The 14,074-nt window shown below is 35.7% G+C and overlaps 3 protein-coding genes across 5 annotated transcripts in view; 2 read left to right on the forward strand and 1 right to left on the reverse strand.

Moving 5' to 3' along the window:
• The window catches only part of LOC140224527 (uncharacterized), a 219,926-nt gene that overhangs the window by 13,049 nt on the left and 192,803 nt on the right, over positions 1-14,074 (forward strand). The gene's annotated exons all lie outside the window — the stretch shown is intronic.
• The window catches only part of Prp16 (ATP-dependent RNA helicase l(1)G0007), a 28,554-nt gene that overhangs the window by 7,860 nt on the left and 6,620 nt on the right, over positions 1-14,074 (forward strand). Inside the window, exons 8-15 of the mRNA XM_019061044.2 lie at positions 976-1,161; positions 1,935-2,093; positions 2,726-2,884; positions 3,805-4,047; positions 5,020-5,166; positions 5,873-6,083; positions 7,305-7,523; positions 8,332-8,491. Coding sequence (XP_018916589.2) covers positions 976-1,161; positions 1,935-2,093; positions 2,726-2,884; positions 3,805-4,047; positions 5,020-5,166; positions 5,873-6,083; positions 7,305-7,523; positions 8,332-8,491 — 1,484 coding nt within the window. The remainder of the gene's footprint in view (positions 1-975; positions 1,162-1,934; positions 2,094-2,725; positions 2,885-3,804; positions 4,048-5,019; positions 5,167-5,872; positions 6,084-7,304; positions 7,524-8,331; positions 8,492-14,074) is intronic.
• Positions 8,517-13,886, reverse strand: LOC109043747 (uncharacterized). Of its 3 annotated transcripts, none has more exons than XM_019061045.2 (6): positions 13,475-13,886; positions 12,696-12,887; positions 11,792-11,887; positions 10,711-10,928; positions 10,113-10,238; positions 8,517-9,106 (listed from the first exon to the last, which is right to left on the reverse strand). In XM_019061045.2, exons 1-6 carry the CDS (start codon positions 13,535-13,537, stop codon positions 9,025-9,027), a joined length of 777 nt encoding a protein of 258 aa, XP_018916590.2. In that variant the 5' UTR covers positions 13,538-13,886; the 3' UTR covers positions 8,517-9,024. The 3 variants fall into 3 exon arrangements, with proteins under 3 accessions (XP_018916590.2, XP_072156071.1, XP_072156072.1); XM_072299970.1 differs by having other exon boundaries at positions 8,517-9,101; positions 13,475-13,883; XM_072299971.1 differs by having other exon boundaries at positions 10,081-10,238; positions 13,475-13,875.

Genomic DNA, 14,074 nt, shown 5'->3' on the forward strand with positions numbered 1-14,074 from the left:
GATTCGTTGATTCACATGGTATCAGCGGTAAAGATTTAATGCATAGATAGAGAATTGATGAACTTGCCATTATCTTTAGAAGAAAATCCGGTTTTTTGTAGAGAATCAGGGGGAAAAATGAGTGGAAACTCCATGTTTTCATTAGTGATTTGCCTTATAATCAAGAAATATCAGGAAATGAAACAATTCATGAATCCTAGACACCATGGTTTTAACTTACTCCTTTTGATGTTTCATCAATGTCTAATAGTTTTATTGTGTCATTGCATCAGTTATGTAACCCGTAACCACTACATTGTTACTTTGATAGATTGAATGTCTGTATATGGATGGCTGAAGTCGAAAAAATGTGTACCTCAGATTGCGACGTTGTAAGCCTCCGCTCATGTTTTATTTTTTTTAAAGGAAACTAACTAACAGTTTCTATTGAAGTCATCTGCAAATTCTGTTCCTTCATTCTATGAGGATCAAACAGAATTGCAAGGAAACATTTTGATTAGTTTTCCGGGAAGAGAATAAATCGTAATCAAATATTTTTATTTGTTGGAATTGAAGTACGCCTGTTTTGCATTTAACCATCTGCATCCTTGGAACTTCTATCTTTTCTCATATTTATTGTAAAATATCTATCTTCTTGCAGTAGGAACTTCAGAAGCTACTCCATTGTCAAAATTAATGTTCTCACTTTATCTCAAAATGGGAGCCGGATTTCAGGATTTCTAATTTTTAGGGGCCATCTGCAGTTTCCTCTCTACTAATTTTTTGGAGTCCATAGCATTTTTGACAATAGAAGAGGAAAATTTCCAAGTTGTTAGGTCATAGTAGAAATCAGAATATTTTAGGTGGCTAGATTGGTGCAGGGTCCCTCATTATTAAGCATAAAATCCGATTTTTGGCGCATTGCTTCTGATTAAGTTAGAATTTAATTTATATTTTAATTTCATAATTTCTAACCCAGTTTCTCTCTGTGTTCAGGACAATGAACTGTGGGAGAGGAATCGAATGTTGACCAGTGGAGTTGTTCAGTCCATCAATGTCGATGACGATTTCGATGAAGAAAACATTGACCGAGTTCATCTCCTCGTCCACAACATAGTTCCTCCTTTCTTGGATGGTCGTATTGTCTTCACTAAGCAGCCAGAACCTGTCATTCCTGTCAAAGTATGCCCAAAGTTTTCTCCTTTTTTTTAGTTAAATGAACTAACAGTTTCATGCATGACACAGCCATTCTTTGAAGTAGATGATTGAGTGCCTCTTAATTTTGTCTACCAAATCACTATTGTTCTAATTTATTCCTTGGAGACTTTTTTGCTTTGATAACAGAATTTGATATTTACCAATCAGGAAATAAGAAAAATGAGTTCTGCTGTCCAAAACAGCAATTAATTAGCAGGATTTCCCCAGATTTCAGATTTCTTCTTCCAATAAATTTCTCAAAATGCAACCTTAGAAGCATTTACTGTTTGAGGAGAATAGCTAAAATAACTTTTAAATTTCAAAGAGGAAGAAATCGTAAAGAAATTTGAAATTCAGAAAATTGTTTTGTATTTTAATTTGTTTTTGATATTTTTAAACTCAAATTCTCAGAACATTTCATAAGATACTGAAAAGAGTTTTCTAAATCATGCATTCCAACGGTATTTTCAAATTATTTTTGAAGTCCTAAATTATAAGGTCGATGCTGAAGCACAGCAAGCAACAAAACTACTTAGAAATATTTGAGATTATGAAAATTACACAACTAATGGGTTTTCGCAAGAGGGTGGCTTCATGTGATTTACCAGTGTAAAGTAGTGTTCGCAGTGGTGAGCCATTCCAAACTTTATGAGAATAATTATCGCAACTATTCTTTGTTTTTGTATCTATTAAATATACCTAGTCTATTTGTCTATTTGTCTATTTGTGTTACTTTATGAAGAGTATTTTTCTTTCAGGATCCAAGTTCCGATATGGCTCTAGTTGCTCGCAAAGGATCTAGGTTAGTCAGAGTTTATCGTGAGCAGAAAGAGAGGCGGAAAGCACAGAAAAAGCATTGGGAACTAGCTGGCACTTCACTCGGTAACATCATGGGAATCGAGAAGAAGGATGAAGAGGTATTTTTCTCATGTCTTACCTACTATGTATGTAGAACTTTAGTTAAAAGAAGCCAGCAGTTCATGCACTTGCAATAACAACGTGAGTGTTCTAGAGCTCTAATTTTCTCAAATGTTTCCATGACTGTCCAAATTTTGCTATCTTCAAGAAGGCTGCATTAATGTTATAGAACACGTATAGATAGTTCAAATCATGACAGGGTTGTCTTGTAACAAACTTTCTGTGATTCTCACATCAGTGGATGCAAATAAATTGTTTCTATCACTTTAATTTGATAATCTTTTGCCCCAGCGTTTAAATTACTTCCTCTGCAAATCCTCATAAAAAAGTTTTAAAACCCTGGACGCAGGAAGTTCTAAAATCCTCACTGCTTGTCACAGTCTGCCACTACTTTATCTCAGCTGTATTTTCCAACTTCCAGTTTATTTTCGCCAGAATTCCCCAAATGCCTCAAATTTCCCCCAAAAATTACTGTGTTTCTACTAAACGGTTCTCCCTTTTTGAAAATCTCTTCAAATCACTTGGCCAACTCCTTATTTGTTTTGATCTTCGGATCGCACGACAGGGCATTTCCTGCTCCTCTTAAAACATCATGTTTCTGTATAAATTCTATTTTCTTTCTCTGTTTTAGGACTCGAAACAAGGTAAGGATGGTGAAACAGACTACAAAACCGACCAAAAATTTGCAGATCACATGAGAGATTCGTCCAATGCAAGTAGTGATTTTGCAAAAAAGAAGACTATTACAGAACAGCGGAGGTATTTACCTGTCTTTGCAGTGCGGCAAGAAGTAAGTGCAAACAATCATTCCTCTTTCTGATAAAATGCAATAGAAGCATGCTACTCCACAGAGATGGATCCAGCAGATAGGCAACTCTGACTTTCCTTCATTTAAATCTTGTGTTGAACAATCAATTCCTGTTGAAGCACCTGGGTGCTCCAAAAATGGATTCACTTCTCTAGGTTTAAATGGAGGTAAAACAATGTTGTCAACTTCCTGGATCTGCCAATCCTACTTCAGTGTTACAGGCTTTTTGTCAACTTCTTTCTCTTCCACAATCTGACAATCAATCTCTGTTTCATCAGATCAATGCAAGGAATTATGTAGACACAAGAAAATTGTTTGACTAGCCAACTTTCTGTTTGTCTCAATGCCCCACTTTATCCTTAGTAATCAATCCTAATTAGAAAATTTTTCCAGAATTTTTAGTTGGAACACTTGGATCCGAATTAATGAACTTATTGATAGTGTCAACAATAGCCCTACCTGAGGAAAATAATGGAGGAGAAACACTGAAGAAAGTTGAGAGAAACCTGCTTGTTTGTGGCAGACCAAAAGACTGATAAAGGGACGCGAAGAATTAATATGAGCAGATCTGTGAAAAAAGGCCCTATCTTTGAGGATAAAGTTTTCCTTAACTTTTTGCAAATGCATGGAAGAAAAAAATTCCTGGAACATTAGTGCAAACTTGACGCTGAAAGCTCAAAAATCGAAGGACGTAGGAGTTCTGAAGTTTCAAGACAAACGGTCTTTGGTCATAGAAAAATGTGGTTTAAGGTTTTGCAAAAAGTGGCAGGAAATTCCTCCTGAAGATCAGGTCCCTTTTCACAGATCTGATTACAAATTAATTTTACCCCTCAAGCCTTGGAGGCATTTAAATCATTTGATGTTAAATGAATTTTAAAACATGAAAATCTTTATTTTTCTAGCTGTTGAATGTTATTCGAGAAAATAATATTGTGATAATTATTGGAGAAACTGGTAGTGGAAAAACAACACAACTGACACAGTACTTGCACGAAGACGGTTACAGTAAATACGGAATGATTGGATGCACACAGCCGCGGCGAGTGGCAGCCATGTCAGTAGCCAAACGTGTCTCTGATGAAATGAACACAACGTTGGGAGATGATGTCGGTTACACAATCCGATTTGAAGATTGCACGTCTGAGGTAAAGTGTCGAAAGGAAGCACCATTTTTCAATTTGTTCCTTCCTACTGGTTTTCTTCCCTCTTAAACATCTATCCAGGACACTGCCGTGCTAAGGAAAAACGCCATATGAGCCTTCAGGCGTTGCTGTTCTTCCTTCGATATAAAAACGGAACTGGGAAAATTGTGAATATTTTTCTCCCAATCTTTTAGGCAACATTGTATGCAATTATATCTAAAATATCTGAAAATTTCAAGGAAAAACATACACAACTTACATCACAAATACATTTTTCTAACCGAAGAACTACAACAACTCTTTCATGTACGTACAGCATTCTTTCTTAGCATGGCAGTACAAATGAAAACTTGATTTATCCTTGAAAATATTAGATAGTATTGAACAAACTTTAATTTCGCATTTGCCAAAGTTTATTTATGGAAAATAGATTTGGCATCATTAAGTGGTATAGAACGGTCTGAATATATTGCCTGCAATGCCGGTCATATTGATCAGAAGGGTTCTGCCAGCACCAAGCCAGCTAAATATGTACCCAAGTAACCCCATGTAAGGAAATATGTACCCAAAATTCTGTGACACGCAGTGTGCTAATTAGGCTTTTTTAAAAAAGACCTGTCTATGTAGTGGGCTGCTTTGACTTGATTTAGTTGTATGATGACTGGGTTTGGGGTAATTATGTGATCAAACCCCTCTGTAAATTAAAGTCTATTCATTTAAAAGGAGAGAAGGTGGCTTAGGGTGACAGAATGTTTATCTTTCAGTATTTTTGCAGATAGGTCTATTCCCCTAAATGGTGCAGAAACAAGAATTACATTTAGTTAATAGACCTGTCTACATGAGGTACATCACATTGAGTACCTCTTGTTGCATCTTTTGTTCTCCAATTTTGTCTGCTTTCCTGTTTGACACAGGTAAAAATCCGACACCATCTTTTTTTTTTTTTTTTGACGTATGCTTTTCTTCACCTTTCAGAAAACTGTGATAAAATATATGACTGATGGTATTTTATTACGAGAATCTTTACGAGAGGCAGAACTGGATAACTACAGTGCTATCATCATGGATGAAGCCCATGAACGCTCACTCAGTACTGATGTTCTTTTTGGTCTGCTTCGAGAGGTTTGCTGACTTCTTTCTCTACACTTTTCAATGACATATTAGTTGTTTACCTCAATTTGTTTCAATTATATAATGCTTTAATTTTAAGGTCTGGCAGGTAGAAACTTTTATCATTGAGTTGAAAAGATAGGCGTGTCTGTGTATTGCCACGAGTAAATCTTTTCAACAATTTGATTTTGGCTGTCAATTATAAGAAAATACTGCAAACTGAAAATATTTTCTTTTTGTAAACTATTTACTCAATCTAGTCACGCATGAGTTGATCATTTATACGCTTTTGTTGGTTTATTACTCTATGGGAGGCTCGGAGGACCTTAGCTCTAAAAACCCAAATTTCAGTCATTGCTCCATTGTTGATTATTTATTTGAAAAGGGTGTGAAATTAATGGAAATTATTGAACCCAACCAGGGTAATGGTTTTTCAACGCAGCAGTTCAAAAACTTTATTTTTGAGAAGAAGCAATCGAAAGTTTCTCCTCCGTAAACTTAAATATTTATGTATTTTTCAACAAGAACCGCTCTCCTATAAAATATACTTTAAATGGCTGAATTCTTTTTTTGCATGGACTATTAAATTTAAAGAGATCAGCAACTCAGAGCTGTATAACTCTCATGTGCAGCTTGCCAGCCAAGCAAGATCAAAAAGGTATTTCCCCATTCTGAAACGGTTCTCATAATGTCTTTTCAAAATTGAAATGTGTTTCAGGTTGTTGCAAAAAGGCACGATCTAAAACTGATTGTAACCTCAGCAACAATGGACGCAACTAAATTTGCAACTTTCTTCGGGAATGTTCCTACCTTTACAATTCCTGGCCGAACATTCCCTGTGGATTTGTTCTTTGCCAAGAATGGTGTCGAGGACTATGTTGATTCTGCCGTTAAACAAGCGGTGCAGATTCATCTCCAGCCAACTGAAGGTAATTTTTCTGACAAAAAATTAACATTTCACGCTTTTAATCTTTAGAAATCGGTTTCAGGGCTACTTTTCCTTTAAATAGTACAGTGCAAAGTGAGAAGGCTTGCTATGCCTTCGATTCTCTCTCTTTTTATGCTCGTTTCTCACTGTGAGCTATGATTGATATGGCTTAACTATAAAAAACTGGCTTTTGAGAACCCCTTATTTTGCTTTATGCAACTTCAATTAAAGCATTATCAACAGCACTATTCATTGGTATTATCATGGGTGAGATAAAATCTCATTTTTATTTACCTACCTGAAAACACCAATAACATTATTTGGACGTATTTCTATCAAACAGAACTAAGCGTCAATTTGAGTTCCTTTTGAGGAATTTAGAATGCCGGATAGCGTGTTCTGTCAAACGGACCTAAGCGCCGTGGAAAAACATTGCGAGTATAGGACGGAATAAGCCGGACGCCCGATTCTGCTGCCAATCCAAGCCCCCCTCTACCTTCCTCACCCTGTGGCGCTTAGGTCCGTTTGATAGAAATACGTCCATTTATCTGTCATTGGTGAGGTTATTGATAGGTAATAGACTTTTTAAGAACGGAAGATTAGGTATGAAATTTTAAAATGCTTCAATCTCTGTCAAATTGATTTTTTCGACTTTTGCAGAACACCTGCTATCAAAGAGACTATATTTAGCCATGAAGAACTACTGTATCAGGCTCATTTTTAAAAGTACTGATATGCTTTAAGAGACTAATAGCTTGTACGTTGTTTCTAAAATGAGTTAGAAATAGTCCTTCTTTGTTGCAAAATTTAGTCCAGTTGATGATATTCATTGTTGCTAGCTAGTGATGAAAATTAGCTTTTCCCCACTTAAACCCATATGAAATATGTATCCACATTTTATCGTCCAGCCTAGCAACCTTGATGATACTTCATTTTATAATCTCTACAGGGTGATCCAAAAATCCTGTACCAGCAGTATGAAACATCACCTCTGTAACTACTGAACAAATTAAGATTGGGAGTTGAAATTTTGTGAGTTCTAAGGCCAGAAGAAACAACTTTCGGGAACCCCCAAAATTTAAAGAGATCACCCTAAAAAGGAGCAAGAACTTTAGGAGTTATAAGGGTGTTGTGGGACTTTCGGATCACCCTATATTCTATTCAAGGACAGTTTTCATTTTGAAGTTCCTTCAAACCTGTTTATATTGTTTTATTTTTGTAGGTGATATTTTAATTTTCATGCCGGGACAAGAGGACATTGAAGTGACGTGCGAAGTCTTGGCGGAGAGGCTCCAAGAAATTGACTCAGCGCCTGATCTCCTCATTCTCCCCATATACTCACAGCTGCCTTCTGATTTGCAAGCCAAGATTTTCCAAAAGTCATCAGAAGGACTCAGAAAGTGCGTCGTGGCTACCAACATTGCAGAAACCTCTCTCACAGGTATACTTAGTGGCACTGCATAAATTAATTTAACCCTCCCGCTGCTACGGACGAGTTAACTGGCGGTGAGAAAGCAATCTCCCAGCGCTACGGACGAGTTAACTCGCATTACGTTTCGTCAATCGTCAAGTCAATCGGAACAAGTGATAGTCACGGGATTCAGATCAATGATAGTTGTTTTGTCATATCACTTGATCTTAACTGTTTTCCTTAAAAAGAAAACGTTAAAGGAGAAATGTTGTGACGTATGTTCAATGACATTCATAATAGATTTGAAAGTAAGGAGAAAAAATGTTGTGTTACCCACCAAAATATTTTTCATGTGTATCTCCAATAACATCACAAGTACTTAGGCAGTTAATTTTGTTCTTCATGAGCATTATGATCAACTTGCCATAGGAGGTTTTTTTCTCAATGGCACCTTAATCAGGTGGTCTCCAGAGGGCATTTCAATCAGGACGTTTCCAGAAGACACCGGAAAATGGCTATGCCTTGAATAAGCCGTATTCTTAGTTTTCGTATGGTGGTCTCACGATATATAATTTGTATAAAAATAAGAAGGAGGATTTTTCAAGTAGCGTAAAACATTCTAAGAAGTATTCCCTCACATGCAGTGAAATAAAAATTTATGTCCGAACAAGTTTCGGCCGTTCATTGCCTGGCTAGTCCCTCAGTGGCTGATGATGGCCAGGCATTTAAGGGTTGGAATGTGTCTGGATACAAAGTTTTATTTTAGTGCATGTGAGGGTATATTTTTTAGAAAATTTTAAATTTCTTGATGTAAACATGCGTTTTATCCATGTTTCAGTGGATGGAATCATGTACGTCGTTGACTCAGGATACTGCAAATTGAAAGTATACAACCCCCGTATCGGTATGGACGCTCTTCAGATCTATCCTATAAGTCAAGCCAATGCTAATCAACGTTCAGGCAGAGCAGGTCGAACAGGACCTGGTCAGTGCTTCAGGTAAGATCATTTGGATGTATTTATACTACAAGGAACTATGTCGAACACAAACCCTATACGCATAGTTCCTTTTAGCATAAATATGTTCTTTTGGGTGCATTTAAGGAATAAAGTCTATTTGTGTCAAAAGTTTTGAAAAAAGACACATGTGGAATAGTTTAGAACTGCTAACATTTCCTAGGTAGGGAATTAGGGATGCAGCCTACAACTTTAGAAGAGATAGAGCGAAAATGTGTTGACATTCATGTTAATGAGCGCTTGCAAGAACCAGCCAGGAATCCATCAAAAAATCAGAGGCAGCTAGGAGTTTTCAACTCTTTTGCAGTAAGAACTCTTTTGCATAATTAATTTCCACCTGAAGCAGCACTATGTAAAACGAGCATAACCATATGAGACTTTTGAGGAAAACTCTACCACCTTAAAGCTGATTCATGTTTTTTCGGATCATCGTCCTCTGTTCATGGAAGTCTTTGTGCAGAAAACTAACTCTGAACCAGTTTCTGAGCTCCAATCTTAAAATCTGATCTATCCAATCAGCAGATAAGTTTTTTCTTAAATCTTCCATTGTAGATGGGCTTATTTTGCATGAAGGCATCCATTTTTAATGTTACTGTCCTAGGGAAAAGAGACTTTAATTACTGAGAGCAAATTACCCAGCAGAGCGATTTTGATCAGATCATACAGAAAAAAAATCAGTAATTGAGTTCTTGATGGAAAATTATTTTTTCTTTGACTGATCGTGAGTAAGACATCAGCTGTTCAGCTCATCGGTCTGTTGAAAAGTGGTATCGATTTAAAATTTAATCTCATAGTTTTGAGTTCGAAACATGGTGTATTAAGACTAGGTAGCGTGATGAGGAAGCAACATGGACTCGACCATGAGAAAATAAGTTTACGTTTCTTGCCTCTCTGAAGCTTAATTTAATGAAAAACTTAACAGGGGTGCGAAAAATGTCTAATCCTGTGATTTGCAGATAGTTGCAAACAAGAGGCAATTCAAAGAGGCAAGATTGTCGGGCAATTTCGAAAACAGATTATTTTTTTCAATTGGGGCAAATCGCTCATTTTTAGTGAAATTCGGCATTTTTCCATTAAATTGGACATTTTTTTATGAGGCAAATCTAACTTTTTGCTGTGAGGCAAGACAGCTGAATTGCAGCAAACAGTCGATCCTTTGGAAATTTTAGTACCCCTAAAACTGAAAGTCTTTTCTCCCTCTCTAAATATGTTTTGACTAACTTTACATTATCGGAGGAAGAAAATATACTTCTGGATAAGCTCAAAACCATTCCTCATTTAATTTTCCTTAGATATAACTTCGTTCTCTTTGAGTGCTACCATTTTTTTTTAATTTAAGCTGTCAAAAGTTTGGTTTTGAGTGTTTTTCACACCAATTTTTTTTTTCTTTTTCTTTGTAATACTCTGCTTTGTAGCAGAATTGATACTCAATGAGATTTTCAGCAGTAGGGAGGGTCATTTCTATCAGAAATTATGAGAGTGTAATTTTTAAATAAAAAACACTTTGCTGTACACATTAACTTCAATTTTATGCTTTAAATGTTGTATGTGTACTTAGCACAGCCTCTCACAATTTCTTTTAAGGCAGGTCTCATTGACTCACAAAATTTTGTTTCTCATTGATTTGATTCGATTGGTGGTTAGACTGTTTTTTTGTCTCTGGCGGACTTTCATGCTGCGTTTGTTTATCAAGCAATCACCCATACAATTTTCCAGTTCAAACACACTTCTGAAAACAGAAATTGACCACATTTTTCAGATTTTGCCGCAATCATTTTTTAAAAGGAAATTACCTACAAAACTTTTGCTTTCGTTCCTTCTTTTTAGCTTCAAATTAAGATGGTGGTGAAATCGTAACATGTAAAACTCACGTTGCTCTGAGAAATTTAGGCTTTTACACCAGTATAGTGCCTTTTTGGCAGCAAGTTGTTGTTCATTAATACGTAACGCTTAATTTCAGGGTTTTCCCAGAATGTTTTTGGTTGAGAATGATATTTTAGGTTCATGTGCAGGGGCTATTTTCCTTATTTTCGTTAAAAAGTCAAAATCTCGTGAGAGTCTCCACTCAATTGATGCAATATATTGCACGCAAGTGTTACCACGCTAAGAACCTGGGACAGATCTCCTTAAAGCGATGATCATTTTGTCCATGTGCAGGAAGGGGATTGAAAGCTTAGTGAGGTAAAAAAAAGGTTACTTACTCAGGCGTTGCTTCGTAAAAAGGAATTCGCTCTATTGACAAGCCATGATAGAAACGTAGACCAATTAAAAAAATAAGGGCGAACAGGGTGCTGACAGCAGTGCTTATTCTTGCTGCTGTCTGTTCTGTGAGGAAAAATGTTGGTGACGTGCTAGTCATCATTTGTAATCGCAGAATCCAGTAATGTGGATCATAATAGTTAATTTGAGACAGCTGGCCCTAAAATGATATTTTAATCTTCCTTTTAATGAGGCTTAGGAAAAGGTAAAGTTTGCATGGAATGACAGAATAAGCAATCTTATGCTAAATGTATCATGGCAAATGTGAGCATACTGAGCAACTTGAAGAAATTATCGAAAGGCAATGTTCCAGTAACTTTGGAGGTCTTTTTTTTTAATCTCGGAAGAGCAAGCACTTTTGATATGGGCAGTTTAACTGATGGGCCACTGACCAAAGTCATCAATCCTCCATTGCATTGCACTTATTGATCTGATAAAAATTTAACCTACTTATCGAACTGATAGTTATTCAAATTAAATGAAAAATTAAAAAGCAAATTGACAGTGAGATAAATGAGGAATTTTTGGCGAATTTTTACAAAAGTTTGAGGAAATTGAGGAATTGGATTGTGAAAATTTAATGTCGGATTGCAGCATTATTTTAATCATTAATCATTTGCTATTCCAATCGTATCACTTGATAAACGCCTTAAATCAGATGATCATTGAACTTTTGCCTACATTATATCAAACGCCTCTGTGCTCAAAGGAGATAAATATACCACCATTATTCATTAATCGTTCCACAATAAAAGAATCCATATTTTGCATTCCGTACTCTCAATGATAGCAGTGCTGTACATAGACACAGGTGGAACATCGACCAACTTCTGAGGCTCATCTAATTGTAGAAGTTCTGAATTATTTCATAGCTTTTTATCAAATGTTCAGTCTCAATGACACTTGAATGAGCATGAGTAAACTCTTAGGAAGAGTTCTCAATGATTCATAGACAGTTCCACTAAAATAGGATATTGTTAAAATGTATTTGCTTATCATTGGTTTAAATGTAAAAGAGCATACCTCAATTGTGAATGCTTGCAGCTTGCGGTAAAAGAGTTCTTGCAGATACAACCAAGAATTTGTAGATGACGAAAGAATTATGAAAGTGTAAATTAGCTGTGAAAAAAAAAAATGAAAATCAGAGCTTTTCAACAAAAGTTATATGGGGGGGTTGGAATAAGATTATATTCTACAAAATCAAAAAAATAAGCTTGATCACTCAAGTGTTTGGTCAACTCATAATGAGATGAAAATGAGGCCTTACTTTGTGTTTTTCCAGTGGATTTAGATTGCCATTGCAGGCTGATAATTTGTTGTTTTTTTAAATGCTATAAGCTGATTTTGAAACATGTGCAGCTTGCATTATTTTATTGATTATTATATTACTGTTTTATTTATTAATTTTCAATTAAAGAACGTGTTCCTGACAAGATTTCCCCTAGTATTAAAAGCAAATGCAGTATTGGCATGTAATGTGGTTGTGTAAGAGGCTCACTCTTAAAATCCCAATTTTTGAGAAAATGAACATTTTTTGCAGCTGATTTTCTGCAGAAATGCCAATAAATTTTACCAAAATTTTAATTTGGACTGCATGTAGCAAAAATGAACCAGTTGTTTTCAATTTTTATTGCCAAATTTCACAGGATAATTTATTTTCCTACAAAAGAATGCTCGGCAGATCTTCTCAAAGTTTTGTGGAATTCTTGCTCTGGCATGAATCAACTTTCTGAAATTTTCAAAAGAGTCGGTTCAATTATTTTCCCGTAAATAAGTAAATTTTCCAACGGAATCAAGCATTGGCTGTTGTCAGTTGGTTCTCTTTTGCTAAATGCTGCTCATCCACGCACTTGAAAACACGGTGGAGTAGCAGCTAGATAAAAGAGGATGAAATGTTAGGAATACATTAAAGGGAGGGGAAACAAACCGTAAAAGTGAAGTTAAGCCTGAGATTATTTGGGCAACACTGTTGATTGAGTGAATAGTGAAAAAGGTTTGCAAGCGGCCATGCGAAAAGAAAACCAGGGAAACTGAAAATTCCACTCCGCCATACTTTGTCGCTCTGGTAAACTATTACTATACAACTTATGATTGTTGTCAAATTCTCATTCCTACTAACCTGCAGAAACAAAATCACTCAGTATGAATGTTTAGCAAAAATTCCAACTCAGGGTATTGATAATAACGTTTAAATCCAGTCCATTCGCACCAAAGAAAGGAGACTGTAGCTAACTCATCATTTACATGTTCTGAAATTCTTGAACCTCTTACCCCAGTAGCATTGACTGTTAGGTTTAACGTTAAGACGAAGTGATCATTTTGGCTTGTAAAAAATTACTGACCTCCTTTTAAACTTAAAACTGAGTGGTTTAGATGACCCATAAAATTTTGAGATCATAGGTGCACCAAGACCCTGACCAAATGTTTTCCATTCAAGTGTCCAAAAATGTACAAAGCAAAATAATTTTAGTCAATAAAATTCTTAAATTTGAAGTCTAAAAATTGACTGTAGACAAGTTGGGAAATTCGGAGGTTTAAGTTTGAGTAAGATAAAATTTAAAAGGGCTTGTCATCCTTTTTTCTTCATTTCCACCGAAACTTATAAGATCCTATCTTTTTTATTTTCTTCTCTTTCCCGAAAATTCAACGTACTGCTTTTTCTAACTTAAAATTTATTTTTTGTATTTTGCAAATGTAACGACTCACAAGTTCAAAAATATATTGAAGCCAGCTTTCAACCTTCTCTGCCTGCTTCAGGAGAGGATGCATCCTGAATTTCTTGGTTGTTGATACTGAAAGCAATCTTGATGCATTCTAAAACATTTTGTCGGTCTAATTATTCTCACTCCTACAGCTTATCAACCTCTACTGAGAACTTCAAATTTTCATGCACCATCTGAAATTTTTTTTCTCATTTGACCTGCGTTTAATCTAAAGTCAGCACTTTTCAGATCTTTTCTAATTTGTTTTACCTTTGAGGAAACCTAGTTTTTTAATTCATAATTTATTTTCATCTCTTAACCTCATTTTCTGCTCAGCTGAGTTATTTAAATGTATATGAACACAGTATTTTAGTACTTTTTGATGAGCTTCTGAATGTCTCAATTTTTGGGTTACCATAGGAACTTCCTAAGGGTAACATTATACATTATTTATCTCACATTCTCTATTAGGAGGTGTATTTCTTTTTGACCCAAATAATATGTATTTTTTCTATCAACCCAGGAAGTGTATTTGTATTATATGATACTTATGCCAGGAATGAGATTCTGGGCTTACTTTACGCTATGTTACCAGGAGGGAGGA

This window comes from Bemisia tabaci, chromosome 4, assembly GCF_918797505.1.
Source record: "Bemisia tabaci chromosome 4, PGI_BMITA_v3".
Classification (NCBI taxonomy): domain Eukaryota; kingdom Metazoa; phylum Arthropoda; class Insecta; order Hemiptera; family Aleyrodidae; genus Bemisia; species Bemisia tabaci.

Coding starts and splice junctions, on each gene's coding strand:
- LOC109043747 (XM_019061045.2), bottom strand. CDS start 13,537: ATGCATCCTCTCCTGAAGCAGGCAGAGAAGGTTGAAAGCTGGCTTCAA. Junction 11,888..12,695: donor GGCTTAACTTCACTTTTACG/GTTTGTTTCCCC, acceptor TTTTTTTCACAG/CTAATTTACACTTTCATAAT. Junction 9,107..10,112: donor TCAATGAGAAACAAAATTTT/GTGAGTCAATGA, acceptor TCTTTTCCCTAG/GACAGTAACATTAAAAATGG.